Raw genomic sequence first — 23,893 nt, forward strand, 5'->3', positions numbered from 1 at the left:
CCAATCAGAGACAGGCTTTCATCCTGTTGTCCAGGGATGTGCACAATTCCTTTTGACACTGATGAGAGGTAAATACATAAATCCAGCCCACTTCAGTGAAAATTGACCCATATTTTTTTTTTACCCTGAAGAAAAATACAGTGATAAAGTTTAAAGATGGAAAAAAATACAGTTAAACTCTTGAGGTGTACCATTAGTTAATGATAGTCAGCAAATATTATATTTTGCCTTGAGACAGAGAGCTCCAGATTTGCTTTTAGGTGCTCACGAATTCTAATAATCATGGTTCTATGTGATAGCAAGAAACCTAAAAGTATGAATGATAGTTTTTTTTTTTTACATTTCAATTAATTCAAAAGTTTAAGTTAAAAAGGAAAGACATGCTTTTTATATATTTTCTCCTACATCTACTCTTCACTGAGATGTTTCTTTAAGAAATGAGTATGGGGGAGCACATGGGTGGCTCAGAGAGTTAAGCCTCTGTCATCGGCTCTGGTCATGATCCCAGGGTCCTGGGATGGAGCCTTGCATCGGGCTCTCTGCTCAGTGGGGAGCCTGCTCCCCCCCCCTCTGCCTGCCTGTTTGCCTACTTGTGATCTCTCTGTCAAATAAATAAATGAAATCTTTAAAAAAAAAAGAAATGAGTATGAGCATTTCCTATATATTTAGCAATGGATAATATCCATTATTTCCCACACAAAGACTATGCCCCAATTAAAAAAAAATGGATCTTGTATAAGACTCTAATATTGTCTCTGAACTAGTATTTTCAAGATTTATCAACATTCTTAAGATCTGGGGGAAAAATTACTTAGCATAGTGAGTCAGATCAATTGCCCCTATTCCAAGTACTCTACCTCTAACTGTATCAAAAAGAAACATGCTGCAAAAAGTTAAGGCTCTCCATTTTCATTTTCTTTAATAATTCATTAAAAATTAATTCATTAATTTATCTATATAATTTGTTTTTAGTTTTTTTATATAATCAGCCTATAACATTTCTGGAATAATGAATTTCATTACAATGACCACAGTGTAGAGTAACCCCTTTATCTTCTTTATCTTTGAAAGATATTCTAAGTTCTAGTGTAACAGCACTGGAAAAAAAATGTCTTATATACATAGTTCATAACTTTGTAAGATCTTTTTGCACTGTTTTATTTTTGACTTGCATCTTACTTTCATCTGTTATCTTTCAATGATAACCTTATTTCTTCCTGCCCACATAGAAAAAGCTCAATGATAAACAGATTTCTGTTAGCTACTTTCTTCATAGTAGCATGGTGGAATAATATTTTAAGAAAATATAATAAAATTATTCCATGAGTTATAATTCAAAATAATATAAGTAGAGTTTAGATTATACTTCTTTTAAATGCAATAAATAGTGTTTTCAATCAGTAAATATTTGTTAAGTGCCTCCTATGTGCATTTCACTGTGCTAGATAAAGGGTAGCAAAACAAAATAAAATACAACCTGTCATAAAGTGATTTATTTTCCTAGAGTAAAGACATCCACATAAAAGTCACTTTCCAAGGAAGCATCATATAAATAAACTTAAGTAGAAACATACACAAGAAAAATAATAGTAACCATACTCCAGTCAAATCAGGAAAACGTACTTACTTAATATTGAAAAAGACCAAATCTTGGTACTGGGACATTACCAGGGACTTTATTCTTTTGTTTGATGCTGCAAGCTGAAGTGAAGACAGACAGATAGAGAGGAACAATTCTGGGAACAACCACATTCTTAAACAGAAAAATAAGTAAAGAGATTCTGGGAAGGAGGTTTTGGCCTTGGTGCCAAGAACTTAAGGTGAATGAATGAAGGCATTTTAGTGCCTACTTTATGTACAGAGCATTTGATGGATATTGTAGAAAGAAGGGAATGTGCTAGAATGGAGGTGAATTGGAAGGAAGACACAAAACAATGCTAAAATTTTATATATCAGCTCTATATATGAAAAAGAAAAGACTTTCCTTCAATAATTGGCTAATTCATAGCAGCCAAGATCAAATATAGTTAATTTTAATACTGGAATCTCTCACAATAGGCAGCAATGGTTCTGTCTTGAAGGAAAAGCTGCTGATGAGATACACTCTGTTCGGGTAATTACCCTTTCCCTCCTTTGGAGCTATTAAATCCTCAAATACAGACTCCACTCTCCAATTCTAGGGCCTGAGATAAGAGACAATTAGCTTCTCTGGAGCAATACTTAGAGTTCCATATTAATTTACATTTGCTCAAAGCCTGCCACATAATTCTGGTAATTAATTTTTTATCTCCTTCTCAGCCTTCATCACTCTATTTGCCTTCGCCATGTTTCCCAGTTCTAAGTTGACATCTGCCTTGGGTCATTTCCCAAGCCTTCATTCCAGCAATGCAATCTCTAACACCAGTTTTCTTCTTAAGACAGTCCTTTAACACAGTGTCTAGGCCTTGATACTTGAGGACAGATCTCATTAATACCAGCTTTCTATTTCAACCTGACCCAATTTCAATGCTGCTAAGCTTTTCACAGTAGTTCATCAATTGTTGCTAGACATGTGATGGTGAATAAAGGTGACAGTACTCATTAGATGTGGAGCTACTTACCAAACTGACTCTCCTTTGCTAGTCCCTCAAACCATAACCATTCTGTGTCTCCTGTACTACTTCAAATTCTTTCTTAATTAACCTAAACAGTTTTACTTTAATTAAAATACCTTTTCCTGTGAATAATAAGATAAAATGTAAATGTTCCAATTTGAATGCCAATTGTAAATACTGTAAATGTCATCAGAAGGTTGAGCTCAGGGGCGCCTGGGCGGCTCAGTGGGTTAGGCCGCTGCCTTCGGCTCGGGTCATGGTCTCAGGGTCCTGGGATCGAGTCCCGCATCAGGCTCTCTGCTCAGCAGGGAGCCTGCTTCCTTCTCTCTCTCTCTGCCTGCCTCTCTGCCTGCTTGTGATCTCTGTCTGTCAAATAAATAAATAAAATCTTTATAAAAAAAAAAAAAAAGAAGGTTGAGCTCATTGTAAAGCATCTTGAGGAAAGTGGGAACATGAATTAAGCAGATATGAAAAAGTACATGATGCTTAATTTACATAAGGAAATCATGTGGCAAACAGGTAAGAATAAACAAAGAGACTGGAGATTGAACCAGCTGAAGTGTACTGTTTATAACAGAATAATGAGAAAAAAACATTGAAAAGATAAAATGAAATAAAATTTTAAAAGGCTCTGAAATCTATAGCCTCTTTTATGCTCTTTCCTCTTTCATCTGGAAACCTTCCTACATTTTCTTGTCATCTCTCTATGATATTTTACTATCAAGAAAACTTTAGTCTGATGGCTATAAGATTTCAGACTTTACTCTCTTCTTTATATCATAAATAAAACAATTAAATAACCATTCTAACATTTGGTCACCCACCATCTATACAAAAGTTTGAATAACAAATGTAACTTGTTGATTCTAAGTAATTTCACAGGTATAACAGCACATATGGTATTAAAATGTAGAGATACTATTGTTTGCCAAATAATCATTTTAATTTTAAGCACAAAGGTGAAAATCAAAATATCCATTAACAGCCCTACCCAACTTTACTTTCCACAATTCCTCTCATAAATCTCTTAGTATAATTAGGATAGTTTCCTTTCCATTCACATATCTTCCAAGCTAAGCCTCATTTTCACAGCTTTGTTCATACATTTTTGAAATGTTACCCTTGATCTTTTCTTTTTTGACATTAAATTTTTCATATGTTCCACCACACATCTGATGCTTAACTATACAGACATATTGTCATCATTATCTCATCTAAACAACAAATTCATTTTTTAAAGATTCTATTTATTTGAGAGAGAGAGAAGGAGAGGGAGGGAGAGTACAAGCCAGGAGGAGGGGGAGAAATAGAGGGAGGGGGAGAAGAAGACACCCCACTGAGCAAGGGGCCCAATGTGGGAATTGATCCCAGAACCCTGAGATCATGACCTGAGCCAAATGCAGACACTCGGCCAACTGAGCCACCCAAGTGCCCTAAACAACAAATTCCTAAAGACCAAAAAAACTCCACTCTTCTTCATTTCCCTAAAGCATGCTAAGGTGGAAAAATAAAATCATTAAAGAACATAAAATTAGAAATTTAACCAAGTTCTAACACTCCTATAAGGTAGTTATATTGATACTTATTTATATGTATAAACTTATGCATATATCTATTGCCTTTAAAATATGCAGGCAAAGCTGCTTTTATGATTAAAAATGTCATGAAATCTATACTATACCACCAGTGGAATAAACCAGTGTTCTATGGATGGACAAACCATCAATTGTTTCTAAGGCCTTTGAATATTCTTTTCATTTGTCAACTCTCAGAAACTTGCTCTTCATGTCGGATTTTCTATCTATGCATGAATCTTAAAATTGCAAACTTTAAAAAAATTTGAAGGTAAGTAATATAACATTTTTATACGTGGGAGGAGTTTACATATTTATTTTTTTAATGTGAGTATAATGGTATAAAACAAAAATTATAGGGTAATAGATTTAAATAATAATTATGATAATCAAATTATACTACTGAAGGTTCTTAGGATACTGGATCTTGTTCTTCAATAGTATATTATTTAAGTAACAAAACTTTGCAATGTCAAGTTATTGTGTGGGGTAGACATATAGATCAATAGAACAGAACTTAAGAGTCCAGAAACAAACACTTGCATATGGTCAATTGAATTCTGACAAGGATATCAAGATAATTCAATAGAAGGATGAGTTTTCATTTTTCCTTTCAAAAAAATGGTTCTGTACAACTTGATATCCCCAATGTTGGATTCCTAATTCATACTATATAAACTAAAAATGAACTGTAGGCCTAAATAGAAGAGCTAAGATTATAAAACTCTTAGAAAAAACAAACATAGAAATAGGGATGCCTGGGTGGCTCAGTCAGTTAACTGTCTGCCTTCAGCTCAGGTCATGATTCCATGGTCCTGGAATGGAGTCCCACATTGGGCTCCTTGCTCAGCAGGGAGTCTGCTTCTCCCTCTGCCTGCTGCTCTCCTGCTCCTGTGCTCTCACTCTCTCTCTCTCTTACTCTCTCTCTTTCTGACAAATAAATAAATAATCTAAAAAAAAAAAAAGAAAGAAAGAAAAAACACAGAAATAAATCTTTTAAGACCTTGGTTCGGATAATTGTTTCTTATATTTGACATGAAAAATATAAGTGATCAAGGAAAAAAAGAGATGAATTACGTTTCATCAAAATTAAAGTTTTTGTGTTTCAAATTTAAAAAGTCAAAGACAACCTACATAACAGGAATGGGAGGAAATCAGAGAGGGAGAAAAACCATGAGAGACTCTGGACTCTGGGAAACAAACTGAGGGTTACAGAAGGGAGAGAAGTGGGGGAATGGGGTAACCAGGTGAGGGCACATATTGTGATGAGCACTGGGTATTACATGCAACTAATGAATCACTGAACACTACCTCAAAAACTATTTATGTACTACTATATGTTGGCTAATTGAACATAATAAAAAAACTATTATAAAATGATGAAAGTATTTGAATAGACAGTTCTCCAAAGACATACAAGTGTCCAATAAATATGTGAAAATGTCCTCATCATCATTAGTTATTGGGAAATAAAAGTTTAAATCACAGTGATGCACCAATTCATACTGACCAGGCTGGTTAAAATAAAAAAGGCAGATAATAACAAGTAGTGAGGATTTGGAGAAATTAAAACTCTCATAAATTGATGATATGAATGTAAATGGTACAACTGCCATGGAAAACAGTTTGTTATTTCCTCAAAAATTTATTACCATCTCATCCTCCTACAACTCCACTACAATGTATCTATCCAAGAAAACTGAAAAATATGTCTGCACAAATATTTGTATATGGATGTTCACAGCTGCATTATTAATAAGTCATAAATTGGAAGCAACCTACTTAATGAATAGATTACAAAATGTGGCAGTTATACAATAAAATATTATTTGGCCATAAAAATGAATGAAATACTGATACATGATACTACATGGATGAATCTTGGAAACAATATGCTAAGTGAAAGAAGCAAGACACAAATGACCACATATTTTATTATTCTATGTATATTAAATGCCCAGAATAGGCCAACTCATAGATATAGAAAATAGATTAATGGTCGCAAGGGCCCACAAGGATAATTGCTAATGGTATGGGATTTCATTTTGGGGCAATGAAAATGTTCTGGAATTAGATAATGGTAATGATTGCAGAAGTCTGTGAATATACTTAAAATCACTGAATCGAATAATTTAAAAGGATGAACTTTAGGTTATGCAAATTTATCTCAGTAGAGATATTATAAAAAATATTGTAGAGTTGACAATTCAGTTTCAGTAGTGCTTGTCAGAGTTATAATGAAATGTCAAAGATATGAAGTACCCAAAATAATTAATATAATGAAAAGAGACTGGAGAAAAATCATTAAAAATTTCCAGGTGATTTTTGGATTCAAGTTTTTAAAAAACTATAACAATTTTAGTGTTATGATAAGTTAATAATGTAAGGAAAAAGCCAAATAAATTGGCAAATTATTTTAGCATTTGAAAAAACTGAAACAGAAAATAACTAAAAATGTGCAGAACAACACATTTATCATTAACTTTCATTTGAAATTATTAACTAGATTTTAATATATTTTAATATATTTTTTCTCTTTTTGAATCATAAATATGAATTTTTTGCAGCACCTATGGAATTATAACAAATCAAGTTTCAAGGTAGATTACCTAGAACAAACAAGAACCTATAAAAATATTTATTTTTAAAAAACTGAAATAAGAACTTGTTAAGAAAAGTACTGACAATTGTTAGGTAATTAATATTCCCTAAAATACAGATAATAACTGCCAAATCTCAAAAAGTAATATAAAATATATAGGCTACTCATGGTAGTGATAGGAAGAAGAAACACCATGTACCCTTAACTATAGGAAACCAACAGGATTTCTGTAGAGGAGATGGGTTGCGGGATGGGGTAACTGGGTGATAGGCATTAACGAGGGCACGTAATGTGATGAGCACTGGGTGCCATATGCAACTGATGAGAATTATTAAACTCTATATCTGAAACTAACGATGTACTTACTGTATGTTGGCTAATTGAATTTAAGTAATAAAAAAGGAAAAAAGAAACACTGTGTAATAATATTAACACTTAAAATTAAATTTTAAAATCAATATAAAGAAAAAGAGATTTGATATTTAAAATATACTTTTAAAAACATAAATAAATAAATGAAGATGGTTATCAGATCGAAGGAAAATGAACTAGTTATTTAATAATAGAAAATATGGGAAGTCAAAACAACCACATCCAAGATTGGCAGAATAGAAATTTGGGCCAATTTTGAATTTCAAAAAAGCCAAATGAAATTTTTTTAAAGTCTTCATAAAACAGGAATTATTTCTCAAGAAAATTAGGATTTATCAGGTCAACGATCCAAATTTAAAGATTTATCAGAAATCAAAATCCCAGAGAGGTAAACCCAATATTCAATATTGTTTTTGTTCTAATAATATTTGTAGATCAGGAAAAAACAACTTACAAACTAAATTATATGTTTGATGTCTCAGGAGGTCAAGAGTAAAATATCAAAGCCCATGTCTGCCCAAGGAGGGGATACTGTCCACATCATTCAAACTCAAGGCTATACCATGAGATATAAATGAACAGTCCTAAAGAAAACCAAGATCTGGATAATGCATAAAATCTCAAGTTTTGAACTTTCAGGTGACCCAATAATTATGGCAATCCTTAGTGCGTGGTAATAAAGCAAATGAAAATACTTGAAGGGCATAAACGTAAGTCAGTTTTCTGCTTGGTATAAAATTAAGCTTCTCCTCTGAGTCAGTTGCTCAAAAAGATAAGAAACTGAGTAATGAAGAGAGCCAAGCTGATGGGTACCAGGTAGATTTCTTGCCTCTCCAGGAAATATTTCAGGCAGAAATACCCATTATAGTCTGTGGAAGTGTGTACACAATGTCTTTTACACAGAGCAAAAGATTACATCCAAATTATATATTTTAACAAAAGGAAATCTGTAGATATATTGTCAATTGTTCTCCGACAAGTTCTAAAATGTCAAAGTAGCATGCAGATATGTGAAGATTCTGAGATGGAGCTGAGATGGAGCAGAGATGGAACTATGATTGTGAAGAAAAGATAATTTTCAAAAATAGAAAAGACAGGCACTTCACTGAAAAATATTAATAATAAAAAGATTTTATTTACATTTGTATTTATAATTGTTTTGTGATTACTAGGGGACAATATTATTGCATATTATTGATATTAAAACATACCAATGGGGGGAGATACCAATAAAGTTATCATCTGGCATAACTTAAAATAATCTCCTTATAATTTTTTCCTAATTTCTATCTGTCTCAGGTTTAAGTCATTTAATTCTTCTTTATTCACTTCAGTGCACCAAATTATCTGTTGAGCAGTACCAACAGCACTTCATAGCTTCTATCTCTTTACTTCTTCTAGATGGGTTATGCTATTAGGTGAATTCTTTGCTCAATTCTCTTTTTCCTACTGACCTTGGCAACTCCCAAAGTTTTCACCTCGATTTGTATTAAAATAGTGTTCACTTGCTGCTTTTCAAAATTTATTCTGCAATTGCTTGGCTTCAATCTTCCTGTCTGAATCTTACGGCACTAATCACATAAATGGTTACAGGTGGGTTTTCCCAGAAATGAAATACCAAGACAGAATTAAGTGTGCAAATGGTTTACTGGGAAGTAACACCAGTTAAAGGAAAATGGAGGAAGTGGATTAATCAGGGAGAGCCAACCACCTTGGAACTCTGAAGCAAAGTCTTGTCTGTCTGAAAATCCCACACTGAGTAGAAACGGCCAGGTCCTTGTAATACTGCCTTACTCATTAATTGGCTGGAGTTTGCCTAAAGAAAATAGTGTGACCTAGACTTGAAAGCAGAGTTGGACCCTGAAGAAAAAAAAAAGAAAAAAAAAAAAAACCTAAACTAAACGAAAAGCTGGAACTCTCAGCTAATGACACTCCTTGCATCTGAGAAACCACAAATGGTAATATTATCCTTGCATATTTCTGCCCTAATCTTATTCATCTAGTTCCAAGTCTTCTCTTTTTAGTCTCGGTAAAATCTTCGATTAAAGGGGACACTGATTTATTTATTTTTACTGTCAGTGATGAGGAGAGAACCTGATACCTAAAAAGCACACAATAAATACCTGCAAAACTTTATTAAATGGCTACATTTAGCTCCCTAAGTATTGATGAGGTCATTAAGCTTCACTTTCACGTTTGAACCATCATTATTGTTTTTTTTTAACCTAAGAGAGGGCTGAATTAAGCTTAAATTAACTTTAGCCTCAGGCAACCCTAGCATCTGTCCGTATATACTATTCCAATATCTCATACTTCCACCTACCACTAAAAGCCACTATTTCCCTGAAGTCTTAATACTCAGGATAGCTCTATCTCTTTTGGTCAGACCCATTAGATGTAAGCAACTAAAATAGATTTGAATCTGTATACTCCTCTCAGTCCTACACTTTATATATGTCAGTCCCTACCCAGTGAGCTTTTCTTAGCTTTTCCCTCTCTCCCTAAAAGTTCCAGCATAGAACATGCTTGATTCCAATTTTCTAAGGCTTCAGTTTCTTTCAATGCTAAGGACATTGTAAATATTCAAAAGATACCCATTTGAAATGAACTGAATTGCTGATGGGGCCCCAAAAATGACAGACAATGACAAAGGACAATTTTTAAAGACTGTCATCACAAAGCTTCTTTCTTACAGAATTACATAGGTTGGAACAACATTACAGAAACACATTGAAAATAAAGATCAGTTTCCAGTATAAAAAAAGCACTCTTATTTCACACACACAAAAAAGAAATTTAAAAATAAAATATCTTTAAGTTTCTTTTTAACACCTCATATCATTAAAATAAGGTAACCAAATCTTTATCTCCTGAATCCAGTAGAAGATCAACCTCCCTATATTTGCTTATTATCACTTACTGTTGAGCTAGAAAAAGAAGGCAAAAGTAAATTCAGTATTTCTTGGCACACAAAAATAATCCTCATATATGATTAGTTACTTGGATTTATAAAATTAGGGCAAACTCATCCTTCTGTGCAAGTTGTGCTGTGCACAACCCCAGGGAACATAATCTACATAGACAATGATGTAAATGCACTTGTACACTGCATAGTAGCCCTGATTAAGGTGAGCCCTTTTCTTTCCTCTAACTCACATAGGACATGTGATAAATCAACTCATCTTTTAATAGTAAAAAGAGAACTACAGCTCACAAAGATATACAGATGGCAAGTAAACATGAAAATATGTATATGTCATTAAAAAATTACAAGTTAAAGCAACAAGACATTATTAGACATCTATTAGAGTAGCCAAAATTTAGAATACTAGAACCACCACATCCTGGCAAAGATATGGAGCAATGAATGAGAGCTCATTCATTGCTGGTAAGAATGCATAATGGTACAGCCACTTTGGAAGACAGCTTGGCAGACTTTTACAAAATTAAATATATTCTTACCATATGATTCAGCAATCATGCTCCACTACATTAACCTAAAAAACCTGAAAATTTATGTCCACACAAAAGCCTGCACAGGGATGATTATAGAAACTTTTTTCCTAATTGCCAAAACTTGGAAGTACTAAGAGGTTCTTCAAAGATGAATGGATAAGCTGCAGTACACTCAGACAATGAAATAATAGGAAATGAGCTATTAAGCCATGAGAGAAGGAGGAAAGATAAATGCATATTACTAAGTGAAAGAAGCCAATCTGAAAGCTTATATATCTTTAGGAAAACGTATTTAATAATAATGGAAAAGGTTCAGAGGAGGACTGTATTTGAAAACATGTTCTATTTTGTTTTATGAAAATGTGTTCAATATGGCATGTGTATACCATCAGCATTAGTTATGAGAAAAAGTTTTGGAGGCAAGGAAACAAATCAATAAAAATTTTCTTAAATTTCAACCAAATCAGCTATCTAAAGCAAATTTTACTTTAGTATAGATGACTGCCATATTAGATTATGTCCAGTGTCTCCAGGAAACATACAATAGCATAAAGGAGTATAAGATTTGAATATCCAGGGCGCCTGGGTGGCTCAGTGGGTTAAGCCGCTGCCTTCGGCTCAGGTCATGATCTCGGGGTCCTGGGATCGAGGCCCGCATCGGGCTCTCTGCTCAGCAGGGAGCCTGCTTCCCTCTCTCTCTCTCTGCCTGCCTCTCCATCTACTTGTGATTTCTCTCTGTCAAATAAATAAATAAAATCTTTAAAAAAAAAAAAAAAAAAAGATTTGAATATCCAACGTATTAAAAGTGGTTCCAAGTAAGAAATCCTTTCCAGAAAAATTGGATTGGATTGCCTTATTGATCCCTCTCCTCATTTTGTTGCTGGCTAGGGAGAACATATCCACCCACTCCAGAAAATGTGTCAAAACAAAGGTTATGTAATTCTAACCTTTATGCTTCAAGAAGGGAAGGTGTTGCTCAAGTTCTAAGAAAAAAAAAAATAGATCATGATTCTAGGAGGTAGGCTGTCAAAGAAGATTGAGATTACAAAACAGATTTATTCTTTCTTTCCATGAGGCTGAAACTTAAGATTCCTGGCCATCACTCTTTTTTATCTCTGAGATGCTTTCTCTCCTTCCTAACAACATATGACTAAGCCAGCTTAAGGAAGCTTCCTATGTGAGGGTGTCAGGGTAGGAGAAAAAGGAGCAACTAGGCTACCTCTGAGATAAATACATGGCAAATTGCTTTCCTTTCTTCTGAATCTCTTCCCTTTTGGCTCCAATGGGTGTGACTCTCTCTTATACTGTATCTCTTCTAAAATTTATGTCTGTAATATAGGAAATAAGTGAAAGAATAATACAAAGCTAACAAAACATAAATAATGAAGAATATCTTATAGTCTAGCCAAAATTACTAAAATTTTTCAATGGAATTTCAGGTCAACATCCCAGTTAGAAACTGCTTTGTTTGCTATTACTCCCTAGACACATATTTTCCACAGTAAGCTTTGAGGAAAAGGGTTGACTACATCAAAGAAAATTTCAAGTATTCTACGGTATCCTAGCAAAATCCATCATAAGAGTATCTAAATCTCCCTAAAATCCATCATAATATATAAACTTCCCCCAAACTTGTTCCAATTGACCATCATAATTCTGTATCTAAGTTCCTCCTCTGCAAAAGGACCAATCACCATTTGACCACATAAGCCATGGATAAATAATGTCACTAGCAATTGTTCTAGACCCTCAATTTCCTCTGACCCACTTTTTTTTTTTTTTTAATCAGATTCCTTACTGATGAATCCTGACTTTTGGTTCTGTATCTCCTTCAATAGCTTAAGCATGCACCATAAATTCGGGATGCTTATATGGACTTCTAGCTTTGCAGCACAGCATTTCTTAAATAAATGTAACTTGAACTGACTCCTCTATCTCTTCCCATCCCCAAACAGGAGAAAAACAGATACTGATTACTTATCTAGTTATTAAAACTTGAATTCCTCTCTTTGCTAATCCTTTCCATTATTTGAACAAAGTCAGGAAATGACAGATGCTGGCGAGGATGCGGAGAAAGGGGAACCCTTCTCCACTGTTGGTGGAAATGCAAGCTGGTGCAGCCACTCTGGAAAACAGCATGGAGGTTCCTCAAAATGTTGAAAATAGAACTGCCCTATGACCCAGAAATTGCACTATTGGGTATTTACCCTAAAGATACAAACGTAGTGATCCAAAGGGGCACATGCACCCGAATGTTTATAGCAGCAATGTCCACAATAGCCAAACTATGGAAAGAACCTAGATGTCCATCCACAGATGAATGGATCAAGAAGATGTGGTATATATACACAATGGAATACTATGCAGCCATCAAAAGAAATGAAATCTTGCCATTTGCGACAACATGGATGGAACTAGAGCGTATCATGCTTAGCGAAATAAGTCAAGCAGAGAAAGACAACTATCATATGATCTCCCTGATATGAGGAAGTGGTGATGCAACATGGGGGCTTAAGTGGGTACGAGAAGAATAAATGAAACAAGATGGGATTGGGAGGGAGACAAACCATAAGTGACTCTTAATCTCACAAAACAAACTGAGGGTTCCTGGGGGGAGGGGGTTTGGGAGAAGGGGGTGGGATTATGGACATTGGAGAGGGTATGTGCTTTGGTGAGTGCTGTGAAGTGTGTAAACCTGGTGATTCACAGACCTGTACCCCTGGGGATAAAAATATATGTTTATAAAAAATAAAAAATTTAAAAAAAATTTAAAAATTCCCATAAAATAAAATAAATGAAATAAAATAATAAAATAAATAAATTAGAAATGAATAAATAAAATAAAATAAATAATAAAATAAATTTCAAAAATTTAAAATAAATTCCTAGTATTTTATTTTTCCTCCCTTTCCCCTACTTAGCTTTTTTAAATGTTTCTTGGATCCTAGATTCTCGAAGGCATTCTATGGCATCACTTGTTCTCACTATAGTTTCTAATTAACCAAGCACTAAGTCACAATAACGAGTTATGTAAGAAAGAAAAATAACAAAAGAATAGTACACCAAATAAGTGAGCTAAAGAGGAGACTACAAATGAAGCCACCAGAAGATGGAACAACAATTTTATACAGAAAAATTAAAGACTCAAAGATGAACCTCACACGTTAGAATAATTTCAATTACTCTTGAGAAATTGAGCTGAGCAACTTCTATAATGTTTTATAAGTAATAGCTATAAAGAGTGAAAAAGCATAGGACAATATAAATATTTATAGAATATGAAAGAATAGTTCTTAATATTAATAGTGATATGGTTAGCAGAATTACCAATGATATTAAAGAGCTTTAGAAAACTCCTTATAGTGAATATATTTCCAATATTTCTTAACATTCAAAATACTTCCTGACAGTGATATATTCTACCTAACTTCACAGATATTAAATAAAATGTCTCTATAATATGAATATTTTATTTCTATTTATGCACATATAGTAGTCACTTACCATAACAACATATACCTATATATACATATATACCCATATATGTACATAATATTTTGCATTTGGATATATGCCTATGTATATATGTGTAAGTATTTTATAAATACATAATATATATCCAAATCGGTTGTCAATTGGATATGTACCATATGCAATAGTCAATGAAAGTCTCCTCTGCATAAAGCATATAGAAAAGCAGGTTTCATGTTCAAAATTAGTGAGTTTATGTTCTACATAGAGGACCAAAAGACACTTCAAATGAGCATAATTCTTTTATAAAACATAGTATCATATAGAGCAAATTAATACAGTGGGCACTATGTGCTAATGAGGAAAAAGTTTTGAATGAGATACATATGTCTTTAAACCTATATTTTTAATTCAATGAGTAATTTTTTGTGGGTTTTAAGGGCTTGGAAGATATTCCTGTGCTATTTCTAGAATACATGTCTTCAATAACACTGAAATCAGACTAATGAGAGTCTGGACCTTTTGTAGTCCTTTCTAATCATGTTAATATAATGGAAACATTTGTAGTGCAAGCTACTTAGAAACAGTCTCATTTGTGAAGAAGTTACCACAAACAGCGCTTTACACATTATTAAAAGTTTGTTCTAGTTAGTTATAATACAATGCCAAGTCTTCATTTCTACCATTATATAATATCCAAATTTAAAAAAAAAAAACTCTAAAGATTAAAAAAAGCACAAATTCTGGAGTCAGAAAACCTGAAGTTGAGTTTTAGCAATGCCACTCAATTATGCCCCCATCAGAGCCTTACTTTCCCTATTTAAAAAATGAGATAAAAATATCTATCTTACAGTGTTGTGGAGAATAAATTACAGAACACATGCAAAATATCTAGCACAGTGCCTGATACATAGTAGGCACTCAATAAATAAAAGCTTCTTTCTATTTTCAACGTGTCCTCAAAGCAATACATAACTTAGCAAAAAACAATGAATGAATATATATAGTATTAACAGCCTTTAATAAACTAAATACTTTTTTAAGTTTTCAACTACTATGAAGAGATTTTTACATTAATGTTAATAACTACTTATAATAATCAATACAAGAAAAATATACAAAACATAAATATAAAAATTGTTGTAATAAGAATAACGCACCACAAAAATTATATTTGTGTTGTTATTATATGACTTTTCTTTCATTGAGAAAATCCCAAGCAGAATATTAACAATATAATGGAAAATATTTAAAAGAGAATGAAGAGATTTTACAAATGCTACATAAATTATAGCTATAGCATCTTAAATAAAAATATTTTAAAGATAAGTAATAAACTAATTATACTTACATGTTTCCAATGTGTAAGCTTTCCCATTATATTAGTTTCAGGTTGAAAAAAGAGATTCTTAAAGATCCTGTCTTCATATCCTTTGTGTATGTAAATCCATTTTGTTTCACATTCACCAATAAGTTTCTCCTGGCGTTTTTTGCACAGCAACAAGGGGCTGAGTATAAGGGGGGAAAATTGTCATTTAGTTTCTTTGCCATAAAGAAAGGAAAGAAAACTACTCATGAGTTCACGTACACCTTTGAAAACAGGGTAGTATATTTAACGTACTATTTGTTTTCAAATTACTATTATATAAAACTACTTAGGCACTAAGGTTTGCTCATCATCCTTCACCAAGGAATGAATGAGTGCTGAGAAATCTCTGGTGATATGAATCCACAAACAATTCTGTACTCATGTTTCACTATGTATTTTATAATATAATGGCAAGAAGAACATGACTAAATTTTCTATAGAAATATAAGACAACCAGTATGAAATCTTTTGACTTTTCTCCTCCAGTGCAGAAGTCAGTAACTCTCATTCTATGTAATGAAATAGTAAAGTTGTTTGCATTAAAGTGATGAACCAAGTAGAAGTGAGTTGAGGGAAATCGAAGGGAGAGACAAACAATGAGAGACTGTGAACACTGAGAAACAAACTGAGGGTTTTGGAGGGGAGAGGGGCAGCAGTTTGGGTGAGCCTGGTAGTGGGGGTTAAGGAAGGCACATACTGCATGAAGCACTGTGTGTGGTGCATAAACAATGAATCTTGGAACACTGAAAAAAAATTATAAAAGATAACAGTTGCCATTTGTTTTACCTCTGCCATTAGCAGAGGTAAAACAAAATTAACCAAGGAAAGCAATTTTTCCCATTTTTCATATTAGTGGTAGTGGCTACTAACTAGTTAGTACTTAGTGGTCACTAACTGCCAAAAGAAGAAAGAAACCAGGGATTTTCAAAGAAAATCTTTCATTCTGAAAGTAACCAATATGTGCTCTGTGAAGAGAAAAAAGTCCTTAATACCATGAAGCTTATATTCTCTTAAAAGTAGAGATAGGGGAACTTGGTGGCTCAGTCAGTTAAGTATCTATCTGCCTTTGGCTCAGGTCATGATCCAGGGTCCTGGGATAGCCCTGTCAGGTTTCTGGCTCCGTGGAGATCCTGCTTCTCCCTCTCCTCCCTGCTCCTGCTCTCTCTCTCACTATCGCTGTTGCCAGCTCTCTCTCTCTCAAATAAATAAATAAATCTTCAAAAAAATTAAGTAGAGATAGATAATACAGAAATAAAACACTAGAGATATGAGTGAATTGTCTTTCACACAGGCTGGATTGGGATAGTAATACTGAAAAGAAACAAGATAATGTGGGAATTTCAGGATACAAAAATTCTAGCAGAGCAAACAGCAAGTACAAAAAGCCAGTCAGAAGTATGCTTAAGGAGGCAAGAATATATTTGATATAGGTCACTGGAATGGACAATCATTGTTGAGTTTTTAGGAAAAAAGTAGTTTTGAATAGAATCACATTAGGTAGACAGTTTTTGGGATACAGTTGTGAGGAGTTCTGTGGATCCTCTCCCCAGTGAGACAAGTATTTAAAATCTCTGGAAATTATCCTAAGGGCATACAGCAAATAAACAAATATTTATTCAATAAAATCTATTATAGCTCAGTAAGAACAGTGAGACACTTTTGGATTTAAACAATTCACTATCTCTTTTCTCTCCGTCTCGCCTGACCTAGGTTCAGACTACCAAAAGTTCTAATCCAAAAAGGCAAAACCGAGAAAACACAGGATCCCTTCCCTACCTAGTTCCAGTCGAGGGCTACAGAGTCACTGCAAGAAATACCCTAGCCTGGATCCATGTTTTAGAGAATCTATTTCAAGCAAGAATGTCTGAGAGAACTTGGGCTCTCTTCCTCCTCTTAGAACTCACTTGTACAGTAGAAGCTTTAACTCAGGTGCAATAGGGAGAGAATACTGGAACCCTGATAGCTCTTGCCTCAGAAAGTGATAAACACTTACAAGGAGAAGAGTTGCTCTAAGAGAGTACAAAGCTAAACTAAACCATCTTGAGGTTTATCAGAGAGAACCAAAAGAGACGGCTAAGAAGAGCTCTTCTGAGATCTGAAGAAACTGCAAAAACTGGCCTCAAAGATCACTTTCGAAAAGAGTTCAGTTTTAAAAGATCACATTGTGGAGCAATTTATTTCCAGGGAATTGTTGAAAACAATAGTCAGATGGCAATTAGTGAAAGTTAATAATAGGTGCTATACCTTCAGAATAGCCTAACAAGAAATCAGAAAAGGGGAAACTCAAAGAGTTTTAGCACTCAAAGAGCGCTAAAATCACTCATTCCAAGGGTGACTGCACCTGGCTAAAAGTTTGCCCTCTAAGGAGCAATACCAGAGGCTACCCAATGCAGGGGGAATAAAGTTTACTAACATAGTGTAGCTAAGTTATTAAACAAAAAGTCCAGGTAAGGAGATCAACCAAGGGTGGTTACAATATACTATCTAAAATGTCCAGTTTTCAACAAAAAATTATGGGACAAAGAAACACAAAAGTATAGGCAAAGAGTAAGCCTTTTTTTTTTTTTTTAAAGATTTTATTTATTTGACAGAGAGAGATCACAAGCAGGCAGAGAGGCAGGCAGAGAGGAAGAAGCAGGCTCCCTGCTGAGCAGAGCCCAATGCAGGGCTCAATCCCAGGACCCTGAGATCATGACCTGAGCCAAAGGCAACAGCTCAACCCACTGAGCCACCCAGGCGCCCCAAAGAGTAAGCCTTTGAAACTGCCTTTGAAAGGGCACAAATCCCAGACATAACAGATAAATACTTAAAGACAACTATTATAAATATGTTTAAAGGAAATAAGCCTCAAATAAGTAAAGAAAGGTATAAAAACATGATCTTTTCAAATAGAGATTATCAATAAAGACATAGAAATTATAAAACAGAACCAAATGAAAATTCTGCTGTTGAAAAGTACAGTAATTGGAATGAAAATTTTGCTAGAGTAGTTCAACAGTAGATTTGAATTAGAAGAAGAAAAAAATCAGAAATCCACTAACATATGACTAATAGGACTTACCAGGGGAGAGAGAGAAAAAAGACAGAAAAAATTATTAGAAGTGTTAAAACTTTCTGAAATCTGATGAAAAACATTAATCTACACAACCAAGAGCTCAAAAAAACTATAAGTAAAATAAATGCATAAAAATCATATGAAGATACATCGGAGTAAAATAGCTGAAATCCAGGGGCACCTCGGTTGTTCAGTCAGTTAAATATCTGCCTTTGGCTTAGGTCATGATCTCAGGGTCCTCAGATTGATACCAGCATCAGGCTCTCTGCTCAGTGGGAAGTCTTCTCCCTCTCATTCTCCCTCTGTGTGTTCTTTCTCTCTCTCTCTTCCATTCTTTCTCTCTCTCTCAAATAAATAAAATCTTTAGAAAAAAATAGCCGAAATCCAAAATCAAAGGGAAAATCCTGAAAATAGCAGAAGAAAAAGGCCTAGTCATACATGCACAAGGGAACCCAAGTAAGATTAAATTAAACAAGGGGATTTTCTGGCCCTGGAACCTGGTATGCCATTGCATGGGAGCTAAGTCATAGCCCTACCACTTTAAAGCGTGGCTTCCGGCACCATTTGACAGGCAGGGAACACCAGCAACGCTCAAGCTAAGAGGGAAGTGGGCAGAGCTGATTCACCCCAAGAGCAAATATAGCACCCGGCTTAGAGGGTTCCCCTGCTTTGCCCAGTCAAGGGAGCTAATTCATAGCTTCACCACTGCTCACTATAGCTCCTGGTCCCTCTCAATGGGAAAACCTGTTTAGGAAAACTTGGGAGTTGTCTAGAGTGGTCCACCCACAAGAGAGCTAAGTCATAGCACCATGTGCCGCACAGCATGATCCCTGGTTTCATCAGACGGAAAGGGCTGCCAAGAATACCCAGAAGCAAACACTTACAAGGAGAAGGAGAATCCAGCAAAAATGAGTGGCAGGCAGATAGAGCTGACTGCTCGGAAGAAAGGCAGTGGTTTTGTTCAGCCAGGGAGCTTTCAGCATGGGGCATTTTGAGTCAAGGCCACAAACAACGAACTTAAGTGGACTTGGAACTGTTTCTCTCACTGCACCTAGGCAAGGAAACTAATTTGCACTTATTGCTGAATATTGGCTTCAGCCTGCCCAACCTGAGAATCTTACCCTAGAGCACACAAGAAACAGTGTATTCCATCCAATAGCTCTGCTCAGAGTGGCACTTAAATAGAGAGCACAGTCCATGACTTTCTCTGTCTGCAGAGCGAAACGGGTCACAGCTGACTAGGATATTCAGTCACCAAATAATGAGATGTGCAAGCCTGGACTCCTCTCCTACTGTCCTGGTAGGGCAAAAAAACTAATTCAAAGCTTCATCTACTGCTGAGTATACTACCAAATCCCAACCACCTAATAATTCTAACCAGAGACTGATCTAGGTCTAACCACAGAGCCCACACTCCAATCTCACTTGGGCAAGCCAAGTAAGAAACCAAGCCAGGAGTCCTATCTAACTCTTCTCAGCCAGTGGTACACACTCAGAACAGCTGCCTCACCAAAAATAGACCCTGAAATAGCAGGTACCACCTGCCCAAGGACATCATCAGCAGACACATCCAGATACACAAACTGAGCTATCTGGAGAAGTGTCTCTGTCAAGGTGAACCTATAAAGTCTGGAAAAGGAAACTGTTTAGCCAAATGTGCAGATACCAATGTAAGGAATGAAAGATGACAAAAATAAAATAAATATAACACAAAAACTAACAGAACCCCAATAACTGGCCCTAAAGAAATGGAGATCAATGAACTATCAAATTCAGCTCCTTAAAGAGCCTACATGCAGATTCACTCATCCTGGGCCCAATGCAGAAGTAGTCCTTTAAAAACCACTCAAAATTTGGGTAAAAGGACTCATTTCCTAATTCAAAGCATTGGTCTGGTGGGGCAGAGACCTACTAGATTATCCTACAGAATCAGAGGAGTAGGTGACATCTTCCTGCTCTCCCCATCTTGCTAAAGCTGGAAGTTACCATCTTTTTATCCCCTCTCCTGTGGCCGTCACCATTATGCTTCAGGCACGTTCCTGCATGCTCTCCTTCTGCCTTGCCAAAGCCAGCATGTGACATCTTTTGTTTTTTTTCATTTTTTTTTCTTTTCTTTTTTTTTTTTTCCACCTTTCTTTTCTTCTTCTGTCTCCTTCTTTACTATTTCTTTCCTTTTTTGGTAGATGCCATCTTTGCACTTTCCCTGTACTGCACTCCAGAACACCCATATATACCAGAGAAGAACTTCTCCACCTATCCAGTGCCACAGTTTTCCTATCAGTGACCTGTTTGTTTTGTTTTGTTTTGTTTTATGGCTGCCTTTAATCACCTGGCTATGGAGACAAGGGGACTTGAATTCTTGGGTCCCAAGAGGCTCTAACAATTAGAAAGAAAGCTCTTGACAGACTACAAATCCCCAGGCATTAAATAGATAGTACATTGAAACACACTGCCAATCTTTCTGAGAAAGAGGCCATTTCCTTCCACAGGAGATTTGGCCTGAGGGGCAGGTTTCTGGTTTGGCACAATTATAAGCACCTATGGAAGTATTCTCAGAGAACTAAGGCCAGTGGATATAACCTTTGCACCTTCCCTCTGCTTCAGTTCAGCCAGCTAAGTATCTTCCTGAATGACATTTATACTCTTTTCTGGTGCCCAGATTTTTGCAGATGCTGTAGGGGACAGCTCTATATTGACTAGCTCTAGTAACCAGTAAGGCTTATACTCACGGGTCCCACATAAAGGTAACTAATGGAGAAAAAGTTCTTAAACAGCTACCATGCCCAGGCTATGGCACAAAGCAACAGATACATGAGTCCAATCTTTCTGTTAAAAAGAACTATTAGCTTCAGGCTACAGCTTTAGCCTGAGGTTCAAGCTCCCAGCTAAACACACATCTAAGGACTAACTGTAAATATTTCCTGAAACCTTGGAGGGTGGGCATTAATTTCACTCTCTCTCCCTCTACCATGTTCTCCTAGAGCACTAGCATCCCTCAAAGAAAGCTCTAGCACAAGTCTCTTACCTGATGGTATTCTGGTTTTTATAGCTGCTGCCCAGGGGATACTCCTTGATCCTCAGGCTCTGGTGGGTAGGGGGGAGGGAGCTTGTGTTCCTGAGTCACACAAGACTGTAACAATCAGAGAGACAATTCCTCACAGATTACGAGCCACAGGACACCACACAGACAATAGACAGAAACACATCCCCAGATTTTCTATGAAAGAGACTTACTTGCTAGTGCTGGAGTTTCAGACATAGGGACAACTATAGACTTGGCAAGCTTCTAGTGCCAGGAAGCACTCTTAGGGAATATGGACTGGGGATGCCATCTTTGCATTCTCCTTCACTACAACTCATAGGTATCTCCCTGAAAGGAGCTTGCACACTCATTTGGAGCCAATATTATAGTCAGTGTTACCGAGGGGACATATCCAGATCACCTGGCTCAAGGGCCCAGCAGGATTTATGGTTGTAGTCCCACAGGACAATATATATTTGCACTCTAAAAGCTTCTGCTTCAGGGTCTGGCTTCCAATCAGCTTGAATCTAGGTATTGGATGAAATCCTCCCTATAGGGACACTGACTGGTTTTGACACACACTCAAATATGGGGAGCTATTAAAAATAAATAGGCTCTTTGAAAAATTGCAAGGGTTTGAAAGACAATCAAGAGCTAAGGCAGCATTAGAAAACAAGGTTCATCTCCCACATGAGACCAATCATTCAAGAGTAGGAGAGGTAGCTAACATCTAATACATAGAAAGCAACACAGAGTCAAGCAAAAGGTAGAAAGTATATACTTTATACCCAGTTACATTCTGGATGAAAGAATAAGATAAAACCTCAGGGTGGGGGTGAGGGGAGGAAACTGTAATAAAATAGAGATAAGTAATTTACCTAACAGAGTTCAGATAATTTGTCACATAGATGCTCATTAAACTCCGGAGAAAAATGATTAAGAGAACTTCAACAAATAGATAGAAAATATAAGAAATTTCCAATCAGGAGAAATCAATAACTACAATGAAAAATACACTAGAGGGATTCCTTAACAGACTAGATCAAGCAGAAGAAAGGATCAATGAACTCAATTACAGGGAAGAGAACTCATCCAATCAGAACATCAGAAAGAATCAATGAAACAATATGGAATTGGGAGGGAGACAAACCATAAGTGACTCTTAATCTCACAAAACAAACTGAGGGTTGCTGGGGGGAGGGGGGTTGGGAGAAGGGTGTGGGATTATGGACATTGGGGAGGGTATGTGCTTTGGTGAGTGCTGTTATGTGTGTAAACCTGGTGATTCACAGACCTGTACCCCTGGGGATAAAGATATATGTTTATAAAAAATAAAAAAATAATAATATGAAAAAGAGTAAATACAGACTAATGAGTATATGGGACAATGTCAAGTAGACAAACATTTGCATTATAGAAATCTCACAAGAAGGGATAAAGAAAGGGGTGAAATGATAGCTGGAGAAATACTGGTTGAAATTTCCCTTATCTGAAGAAAGAAAAGTATGTCCAGATCCAAGACCCACAAAGAGTTCCAACTAGGATGAAATCAGAGACCTACACCAAGACACATTATACTATAACTGACAAGGTTAAAAAGAAGAGGAGAATTTTAAAAGCAGTAAAAGAGAAACAACTTGGCACATATAAGGAAGCCCTCATAACACTATCAAAAGATTTTTCAGCAGAAACTTTACAAGCCAGAAGAGAGAGGTATGATATATCAAAGTGCTAAAAGCAGAAAAATCTCAACCAAAATACTCTACCCAGCTTCATATACCATTCAGAATTAAAAGAGAAATAGAGAATTTTCTGCAGAAGCAAAGACTAACAGAGTCTATCACCACTAAACTTGCCTTACAAAAAATGTTAAAGTACTTTTTTAAGCTGAAAAGAAAGGACATTAATTAGCAACAATAAAATAACAACAACAACAAAAATATGAAAGGACAGCACTCAGTGTTGAAGATAAATGTATGGTAAAGGTAGTAGATTGGTCACTTATACAGCTAATATGAAGGTTAAAAGACAAGAGAAATAAAAATAATGGTAACTATATTAAGGAATGAACAAGATAAAAATGCAAAATGTGACAACAAAAACAAAGTGTTGGGGGAGAAGGGTAAAATGGAGGGATTTAAAATGCTTTGAAAATTAAGTTATCAACTTAAAATAAATTATTATAAGTTGTTATATTTAAGCCTTATGGTAGCCACCAAAAAAATACTTATAGTAGATAAGCAAAAGATAATGAGAAAGAAATCTAAGCATATCACAAAAGAAAGTCATCACACAAAGGAAGACAGCAAAAGAAAAAAAGAAACAGAACTACAAAACAAAAAAATAAAATAAAAAAATACTAAGACAATTAACAAAAT

The 23,893-nt window shown here is 35.3% G+C and overlaps 1 protein-coding gene across 1 annotated transcript in view; it reads right to left on the minus strand.

The window, feature by feature from the left end:
• The window catches only part of LRRIQ3 (leucine rich repeats and IQ motif containing 3), a 221,123-nt gene that overhangs the window by 89,744 nt on the left and 107,486 nt on the right, over positions 1 to 23,893 (minus strand). Inside the window, exon 5 of the mRNA XM_059137558.1 lies at positions 15,421 to 15,577. Within this exon, the coding sequence (XP_058993541.1) occupies positions 15,421 to 15,577 (157 nt within the window). The remainder of the gene's footprint in view (positions 1 to 15,420; positions 15,578 to 23,893) is intronic.

This window comes from Mustela lutreola, chromosome 10 (genome assembly GCF_030435805.1).
Source record: "Mustela lutreola isolate mMusLut2 chromosome 10, mMusLut2.pri, whole genome shotgun sequence".
Lineage (NCBI taxonomy): Eukaryota > Metazoa > Chordata > Mammalia > Carnivora > Mustelidae > Mustela > Mustela lutreola.